A 9,952-nucleotide genomic window follows, 5' to 3' on the forward strand; every position below is an offset into this window, starting at 1 on the left:
AACAGTGGCAGTGAACAAGGTAAGTACAATATGACTGGAAAAGTTTGAGGAAAATTTAGTACAAGATTTATAATATACAAGCTATAATATTTTGTTATTCCAAAATATAGATTTTACCCATAACATTTTAGACAGTCACAGCAGGTATTAATGAGTCAGGTCTAGTTGGTCTGGGTCAGGGACCAGTCTGCGTCTACATTTAGCAGATTAAAGACGCCAAAGGTCTCCTGTTAAACGTATTTGTTGTTTATAGAAATATATGATTTTACATCGAGTCATGACCAGTTTTCACAGAAGATGGTTTTACCGTGTTTATTATTCCCGGCGCCTTCTGCATTCAGCAGAAGATAAACAACAGGCTGAGGCTGTAAAACAAACCATACCTCTGTCTGACCTTAGAGAAAAGATATATTTAAAAAATCTATAGTTAAACTAAAGTGTGTATAAAACTGTAGTTGAACTGTCAGGGGATCATTAATACGTTACTCATAACAAACTTCAAACCGCCATATTCTGTGACAGCAGAATAAGTAAATACATTATGTTAACATTGACAAGTTTAAACCATGTCTGCTAACTTATGTTCTTTGTGGTTTTGCACCCCCAACCCAATTTTTGATAAGACTGGAATGATGGTAATAGGCTCTAGGTTATTGGTATGATCGTTTTAATATATAGACAATAGTATTACCTTATTACGTTCATACATATATACATGTACATACATATGTACATACTGTACAGGGTGGGGAAGCAAAATTTACAATATTTTGAGGCAGGGATTGAAAGACAGTGTATGACCAATTAGTTTATTGAAAGTCAGGAGAATTTATTTGCCACAAGAAAATTGACATAATAGAAAATGTTTTTATTCTATGTGTCCTCCTTCTTTCTCAATAACTGCCTTCACACGCTTCCTGAAACTTGCGCAAGTGTTCCTCAAATATTCGGGTGACAACTTCTCCCATTCTTCTTTAATAGTATCTTCCAGACTTTCTCGTAATAGTTTTGCTCATAGTCATTCTCTTCTTTACATTATAAACAGTCTTTATGGACACTCCAACTATTTTTGAAATCTCCTTTGGTGTGACGAGTGCATTCAGCAAATCACACACTCTTTGACGTTTGCTTTCCTGATTACTCATATCGGCAAAAGTTTCTGAAAAGGTATGGATAATAGTGTTAGGTATGATTATGACATCAGTATATGTTTGGTTTCAAAACAATTGACGTAGTGCCTGCTGAGAAAAAAACAAGTAAATGTTCATTGTAAATTTTGCTTCCCCACCCTGTACATACATACATACATACATACATACATACATACATACATACTTACATACTGTACTTACTTACATACATACACACACACATACATACATACATACATACATACATACATACTTACATACTGTACTTACTTACATACATACACACACACATACATACATACATACATACATACATACATACATACATACATACATACATACATACATTTACTTCATTATATGATAAGCACTGCACTCTCTGAGTGCTTTCCTAGTTATGATCTGGGATTGCTTGAATGGGTCAGGTCTATGTTCATGCTATGGGTCCAAAAAAATTACAGAAATAAATGTGACATTGGATACATTTATTGAAATGATGCCATGGCCAATGCATGCCATACTGACATTCATTTGTAATGTGACATGTATAAAACTATACTTTGTTAGCTCAGTATGTTTTCTTTAAATTCGATTGAGTCTTTTAAAAGGTGACTGAAGACCTTCATGTTTAGACAGGCTTTTAGTTAGGGGTGGGTTTTATGACCATTTGCATTTATATTTTTATGCCTGTGTCTGTATATGTAGCTATATGTTTTATACATGTGTATGTGTTTTTACACTTGTATATGTAGCTGTGTGTTTTTTTGCCTATGTATTTTACTTATGATTTTGTAAAGCTTTGTGAAATCTTTCTACAACAAGTGCTACATAAATAGTTATTAACAAGGCACTCAAAGGTAAAAAAAAAAAAAAAAAATATCAGCCTTAGTGTCTTCGTGTCATCAGTGTTTCTTCATTATCTGCATTTATTCCATCAAAGTGTCTGAAGGGGCTTCTGCGTTGACCCCCAGGATCTTGGCCAAGACGACTGATGACAAAAAAACTAACATACATTCTTTGACGGCAGGCAATTGAACCCAGGAACCACTTGCTGTGACAGTGCTAACCAGGGTAACAACAGAAACAACAAAAAAATATGAAATATGTTTTTTTTTAATGTAATTTTTGTTTCTTGCCTTATACATATTTTGTTCTTTATGTCTCTCTTCTCAGATTCAGCATGTCAGCCAAAGACACTTTGAGACATAATAAAACAGCCATTCAGTTAATTCTGTCAGCAGATCAGCAGTTAATCCTCGACAAAGTTTATGAAAAGGAGCTGATAACTGAACGTGAATACAGAATAATCAAGAGCATTAACAAAGACAGCAGTGAAAGGACGGTTATTGAGATTGTGGATAAAATCATGGAGAAAGGTGAAGCCAGATGCAGAGACTTCCTGGATCTCCTGAAAACTGATGAAATGATTAAAGAGACTTACCCAGATTTACAGGGTATGGAGTTGAACTACACTCTCCATCCACAGAGGCCAAGCCAAGAAAGTAGTTCAGCTGGCAACAGAGGTATATTAACATTTAGCTGCATCCAAAATCATATCACTTTTATGTTAAGATATTTAATACTGTTTTTGTTTATCTCTTGAATTCCTCAGATGATGTGGCACCAGAGAGCGACGGGCAAAACCAGGTGATTTATTGCCTCATTATAGAAATGCACTGTAGTCATTCTAAGTCAGTTTGTCTTCTACCTTTTCTAGAAAGGTAATTAAAAGATAGATTATTAACTTTAAATATGCACACCTGTCAAGATATATAAACAAAACACAGAAAATGGTGCAATTCTGCTGCACTGTAATACTTGTAACATGTTACTCAGAATGTACTTAAGGTTTTTTTTGGTGTTGTTGTTTTTATATAAATCAGGCTGAAGAAATGCCTGTAAATGTAGACTTAACAGCAGCATGCCCTAATGGCTGAGCCTTTTTCATTGTTTTGCAATGCTGCAGCAGTTGAACAGGATCACCAACCTCTGTTTACCCATGAGGAACTACCCTATGGAAGGCAACGTGAGACGTGGATCTGACATAGATGCTGGTATGTTACTAAAGAGACACATTCATGAGCCTCTTTCAGACAGCCTGGTCAGGGAGCGAGTGTTGCTCTTTTAACCCATAAAGACCCAGTGCTCCTTTTGTTGCAGTTCCCAAATGAATCTTTCTCTATATTTAACCTTAAGTGATATATCACCATTGATTGTAATATTATCCTCCTTATTTTGTGTTTTTTCAGTGAAAATCATGTATTTTCCTATATTTAATTTACTGATCATGTAGATATTAACAAAAGCTCAGATTAAAGTTGAGGTTTATCATATCAGAAACAGAGAAAACTGAAGAGAAAGTGACGTTTGTGCCATTTGTTATAATATTATCCACAGTATTTTGCTTTTTTCCATGAAAATGAGATATTTTCCTGTATTTAATTCACTGGTCATGTAGATGTTCATAGAAATTCAGAGTAAATTCAAAGGTCATATTGGAAACAGAGACAACTTACGAAAATGTGACTTTTTCAGCAAAGATATCAACAACTGAACATAAAAACAAGTGTCTCCATCCACTGTCATTGATCCAACTCCATGGGTTTTACTGGTCAATCAGTGTTGTAGAAGATGATGTTGTTTCCACGGTAACCACAGAGCCTCTGAACGTCCGAATGGGTCATATCTGATGACCATGAAAAGATGAAAAACTACATTTTACACTAATTATTTACATGCATTGATAGGATTAGTGGATTAACATGTATTAAACATTTTACATCAGTTGGTGATTTTGTTTGGCTGTGGCTGTTTGGGTCTTTATGGGTTAATGCCATTTCACAACACTACAATTTCCACAGGGGGTCCAGTTGATTTAGATGCAGCCGTTTTGTGTTTGCTTGTCTTAGTTTTGGTTTACTATGCCCTGTGTGCTTTCTCACCTCCTTCTGGGATGCTGTCCTCTCTTTTTCTCTTTGCTGACAGCTGATGTAGCTAGCTGAGTGAATGCAACAACACAAACCCCATTAGCCTGAAATTAAGGCAGTTTTGGCTTTATCATTTTCTTTACTTATGTTGCGGAGAACCACAGTTAAATTTTTGATCCATTCCTCCATCTCCCTGGCTGTTATTCATCGGGAATCTCTTGTTCCACCCACTATAACCCATCATCCTGTTGGAATATCCCGCTAACCATAATGATTCTGTTCTTTTTGCAATGCTAATGTAATATGTCTATCATGTGTATGAGCAGTCCTTGACTCTAGTTCAGGTGCATAACAATGCACAGAGCCCAGTGGTCTTTGGACAGGGTGTGGTATACTGTGAATACACTGCTTCAGGAAGATCGGCATACAGTAATTATAACATGTTAATATCCATTTTCCAGTAACGAATTGAAACAAAGGATTTCTTAAATACATATTTCTTCATGCAGAAATCTTCAGAGATTTCTTTTACCTGCCTTGATTTTCAACAGCAGTGTGTATGCATTCACAAGAAGTTTATAATCTGTGCTTGGTCTGCCCATGGGCACTGAGGGCACTGATAAGTAAATTCATCATTGTATACTTACCCCAACAAAAATAACTGGTCATGTATTCTTGAGTGAAATATAGAGAAAGAGAGCTAACAATGCTAACAATTCCAAACTAAGATGTAAATGGAAGGCAGTTCGTTTGTGCTGAGTGATTCCTGAGTTAACATCACCCCACAGGGCAGATTGTGATGTTATGACTGGAGGTAGTATGACCAGAACAGAAAATGCTCTGACTCTGCATGGAGTTTTGAGATCATGAAATACACCATAGTTTAGTTACACAGTTTGTTGTTGATTACTGACTGCATTTGGGCCAGCCCTCGTTTGTCCTTTATCGGTGATGTTAGTTTCTACTGTTCTTGTTTTTTTGCAGTAGCTAATGCAGAAGCAATTACAAGACCCATCTCTGTTCTTGATGAGGTATTGATTCACAGAGTACACACAGTAACTCTCTTTCATTAATTCATTGGTAAAAAAATATTCTATATATATTCTATATCTCTCTGTTCATGTTTTATCTGTGCTTTACTTTAGACAGAGTACTACACTCTGACTCATAACCCTCGAGGATGGTGTGTGATTATCAACATTGAGAACTTTACTGGAATACAATTAAAACGTCGAAAAGGAAGTCAGATGGATACAGGTATGTACCACTGAAAATGAGTTTACTTCTATTCCCTCATTGTGTATTACTGACCTTTTAATTGCCTACAGCATCCTGGGGATGAGGACCTTAACCCTCAGATTTAATGTGTGTCTGTTTTGTCACAGTGGCTCTCACAGAAGTGTTCACTCGCCTCGGCTTCAAGGTGGACGTAGAGAAAGATTTGACGGCAGATGAGATTCGAACTAAAGTACAAAACTTGGGCAGAGAGAATTTTGTGGATCATGATGCCTTGGTAATAACAGCTGTTATGATAAAATATGACATTTCCGTTAGTTCCATCTAGGTGTTTTCATACAGATGAATTTTGTGAAAATAGAGGGTCCAAGTCCTACCCCTTCTGGTCATGTCCCATAGGACCTCACTTAAAAAAAAAAAAAAAAAAAAAAATGGTATTACAGCCAGTAGAGAGATACAAGTTATATGATGTTTGGCAGTTAGGCAGGAAGTAGCAGAATGTAAAAACAATATAATATAACAATATTTTCTAAAGACCAGAGAGTTGCAGAGGTGATGTCATTGTAATTGTCTCTGTCCAAGATCTGTTCTGACAATGTCTCTGCAGCTTCAGTATGACCAGATTTGTAGTCATTTCCACCTCTTGCAATACTTGTAATACCTTTCTCTCGAAGTTTGAGGTGAAATATAGAAAGACTGCATGTCATATGCAGACATTTATCTTATGTGTAAATGAGGGCACAAGTCAAACATAAAAAAACAAAAAAAAATCAAACATCAAAAAAATATCTTTCTCCATTGACTGCTGTTTACATTTTTCCAAAAGGACCAGGACTTCAGCTCTCTATTTAAGTCATGATGGACAATATCTACTGTATAGTGGAGCGTAATACAGTATACCTCTGTGGCTTTAGGTGGTGTGTGTGCTTTCCAGTGGGGAAGAAGGTGTGGTTTACGGATCAGATGAGTGTATGGTTTCCCTAAGAGACCTGAGGTGGCCCTTCGCTGCTGACAGAGCTCCAACCTTGGCAGGAAAACCCAAACTGTTCTTCATCCAGGCCTGTCAGGGTGACGGCTACCAGAGGGGAGCACTGCCCTGTTCTCCACAGCCAAGGCAGGGGGAGTTTAGCCTGCCTCAACCAGAGACAACGACCCAGGTGATGTACAGCATCATTTTATTTGTAGTTCCAAAACACAGAACATATTATAGCTGCAGGAGCCAAAATTATACAGAAAAATGCATGAATTTGAAAATACTGGACACACTTTCCTTGACCTGACACAGTTTCATGCTCTTTTGGAAAAGTGAATCCAAGTTTCCAAACTTCCATGTTGAGAGTAAAGCAGCACAACCACATACAGGTTACATCCGACAGAATCTGATCACTAATAAAGAATTGTAACAGTCAGTCACATATTTAACTTCTGTACCTGTACAGTCGTACCTTGATTTACAAGTTTAATTCATTCCAAGACCGAGCTCGTAACTCAATTTGCTTGTACATGAAATCTTTTTACCCCTTTGAAATTAACTGAAATGAAATTAATCCATTCCAGCCCCATATGTTGAAATACATCTGATAATGTCTAGCGTATCCAAAACTCATTTCTAACCTATGAGTAACATGCTTAGACCCTATGTGTAATTTACATCAAACTTATATCCAATGCATATTGATGTATGTAGACGTATGTAGATATATTTGACGCGTTCTGGACGACCTCTTTTCACCTCACTGTGGTGAGCAGAGAGATGGAGGATCTGCCACCAGAACACCCACTTATCCTCAGACATTGTTCTTTTTATTAGCTATGACAACTAGCGGCAGCATATCTGAAGCTGACTTGTAACTTGGCTCGTAACTCAAAACAAAAAATCAACCAACCAACGGCTTGTAACTCTGAAAACATGTTAGTCGGTGCACTCGTAAGTCTGTATAAAAAAACTCATAATTAGGCAAAACCCTACATCACAGAGTACATTTTCTACAGCTTGTAAACACAGGGAGGGAGTACATGCTGATGTCTCGTGTCCTCTCAAACAACTTGAATTACAATACACTGAAAGCTAAAAATAGATGTTTTCTTTTTTTTTGCTTGATTTTAGCACTGTGGTTTTACAGGTATTTGCAAAACCTTTGCAAAAATTGCATACCTTATTTCTAGAAAATTTGGCACATTTCCTAAAAAAATTTAAAACGTGTGATTTCTTAATTTACAAGAACCTGAAAACTGACAAAAGTACAAACAAAAGCTTTCAAATGTTTTAATGGCCACTTAATTTAATTTTGTAAAAATTAATCCAGTTTGATTTTGATGCTCACAACACACTGACTAAAACCTTGTGACAGATAAAATGATTCTCAACATTTTATAGAATAAATAAGCAACATTGTCAGATTGTCAGATTCCTCAGTTAACAGAATGAAGTGGTTTTCATGTGATTTATCATTGTGTCAGTCACATTATTTACCCAGGACACAGTGGACTTAAAGACCAAAACAGTTCTAGATTAAGTATAAACATTCTTAACTCATAATTCAGAAACCTTTTGAGTTCAAATAACCCAATTTTTTCTAACATTGTACATCTCTTCAAATATTTATATAAACTTTACATGTTAAAGCAGAAAAAAATAAATAAATATAGGTTTATGAGATCTACATATCCTTGCATTTTGTTTTTATTTGTATTTTTCACAGTATCCCAATTGTTTTGGAATTTAGGTTTATACATACGTAGGTGAAAAGATTCGGGAGTCCAGGGAAATGTCAGTGTGTGTGACCTTTGAGCCCTTTAGTGGCATCATATGAGAAACCGTCAAATTACCATGATGAATATATACACTGGCTCAGAAGGACTTTGGAAAACTGTTGTAATTTAACATTCTACAGCTCTACCCTGAGATGCAGCATGAGACTTTTTTACACAAGGAGGAGACGTATATAGTACCTGTTCTCAGTATCAGTTCTAGCTTTTTTTTTTTACATCTCCGTTGAAGATTTACTGTATATGCTCTGTGTGACTGAATCTGTTAGCAATTTTTAAGTTTGTGACTGATAATGAAAATATACTAATAACAGTTAATATTTAAATGGCAATCAGGTAACAGTGGCCTATGCTTCCAAAGAGGACAAACGACAGAGGCTCCTGGAGGAGGATGCATCTGTGCATGTGTTATGTGAGACACTGGCCTCTGAGGCTGACTTCCTGATGGGCATGGCTACCCTGCCAGGGTACAAGTCTTTTAGGAACACAACAACAGGCTCCGTTTACATCCAGGAGCTGTGTAGGCAGTTGATGAGATCAGCAGGAAGGTGAGAAACACCACCACACATACCTAAGGTCCCCATGAACTGAAACATACTGGTTAAGAGTGTTTAGTGTTTTGAGCCTGTCACCACACATACACCAGTTTCTGGCCCTACTACACTTGTGCCCCCCGCTCAATAACATAATTTTTAAATATCCTTTCTTTTTGCTGTTCTCACATCTTTATATGCCAGAGATCAGGATGTTGTGTTATTTCTAAAGTATGATCTATGTTTTCCCTACAGCTCAGAGATGGATGACATCCTCACTATTCTGACACGTGTGAACAGGGAAGTCAACAAACTAAACCTTTTGACCTACAAGCAAATGCCACAGCCCTACTACACCCTCACCAAGAGGCTCGTTCTCAAATTTGTTTGCTGATGGAGCTGAATGTAAACCTCTGTAGGACCCACATCTCTGGATTTACATATGTGAGACATGGCTGGGGGATGTACATATGACTTTATTGATTCCACTGTGGGGGCGAATACATAAAACAGTGTAGTGTTTTTCAACATGAGGCTAACATCATGGTTCAGTCATTTTTTGAACATTTACTTAAATAAAATACTTAAATCTGAAGTTGACGAAGCTTCCTTGTTCATACTTCACCTTAAATAAAACACGCAAATCATTCTCTTCCAAACATCAGAACCAGTCAGATAAACTCAAAAGTGCACTGTCGTAAAACTGAAATAAATTATTTGGTTTTCAATAACTGAACACTATTTTAGCATACTTTGTTGTTGTTTAAATGAATGCTTTGTTTTGATCATGTTAATTTAAATCATTCAACAAAACAATGTTACAAAACAACAATATTTAGTTAACAATGAACAAAAATATATGAGTTTACATCACATCAACAGTAATAACATTTGAAAGACTATTCTGCCTTTCTCGTTCGCATTTCCATCTTTCCACGGGACGTGCAGTGACCTGTCAATCAACTGGTGTGGCACTGGCACTTGAGGTGTCCAATCAAGTTCCAGAGGTGACCAACTCTACAGGGTGTCCCATAAGTCTCCATACATAGGAGACATAATACATTCCATACATATATGGTTCTAACATGTATTTCTTTATATTTCTTCTTTATAGTTCTTCAGCAGTGGAGGACACGCATTGAAATGTGTTCCCGACAATATGGCAGTCATATAGAGCATATTATATAAATAAAAATGGTTTATGTCAAGAAACATTTATTTTTCCTATGTATGGAGACTTATGGGACACCCTGTAGTTAGCAATATGTACCTCGACATGACCCGCCTTACTCTACCTCTGATTGGTTCATCAATCTTGCTTAAAGTTAACCAATCG

General features: G+C 36.6%; 1 protein-coding gene across 2 annotated transcripts; it reads left to right on the forward strand.

Annotated features, from left to right (window-relative positions):
* On the forward strand, positions 1–9,341 carry LOC115436760 (caspase-6-like). 2 transcript variants are annotated; one of them, XM_030159682.1, is made up of 11 exons: positions 1–19; positions 2,179–2,222; positions 2,325–2,674; positions 2,764–2,798; positions 3,118–3,205; positions 5,063–5,109; positions 5,224–5,335; positions 5,464–5,591; positions 6,229–6,471; positions 8,420–8,631; positions 8,872–9,340. In XM_030159682.1, the coding sequence occupies exons 3-11, from the start codon at positions 2,332–2,334 to the stop codon at positions 9,008–9,010; spliced, it is 1,347 nt and encodes a 448-aa protein (XP_030015542.1). In that variant the 5' UTR covers positions 1–19; positions 2,179–2,222; positions 2,325–2,331; the 3' UTR covers positions 9,011–9,340. The 2 variants fall into 2 exon arrangements, with proteins under 2 accessions (XP_030015542.1, XP_030015543.1); XM_030159683.1 differs by lacking the exon at positions 1–19 and having other exon boundaries at positions 2,089–2,222; positions 5,066–5,109; positions 8,872–9,341.
* Positions 9,342–9,952: the final 611 nt, after the last annotated feature.

This window comes from Sphaeramia orbicularis, chromosome 17 (genome assembly GCF_902148855.1).
Source record: "Sphaeramia orbicularis chromosome 17, fSphaOr1.1, whole genome shotgun sequence".
NCBI lineage: Eukaryota > Metazoa > Chordata > Actinopteri > Kurtiformes > Apogonidae > Sphaeramia > Sphaeramia orbicularis.

Coding starts and splice junctions, on each gene's coding strand:
- LOC115436760 (XM_030159682.1), top strand. CDS start 2,332: ATGTCAGCCAAAGACACTTTGAGACATAATAAAACAGCCATTCAGTTA. Junction 2,799..3,117: donor AGAGCGACGGGCAAAACCAG/GTGATTTATTGC, acceptor GCAATGCTGCAG/CAGTTGAACAGGATCACCAA. Junction 6,472..8,419: donor AACCAGAGACAACGACCCAG/GTGATGTACAGC, acceptor AATGGCAATCAG/GTAACAGTGGCCTATGCTTC.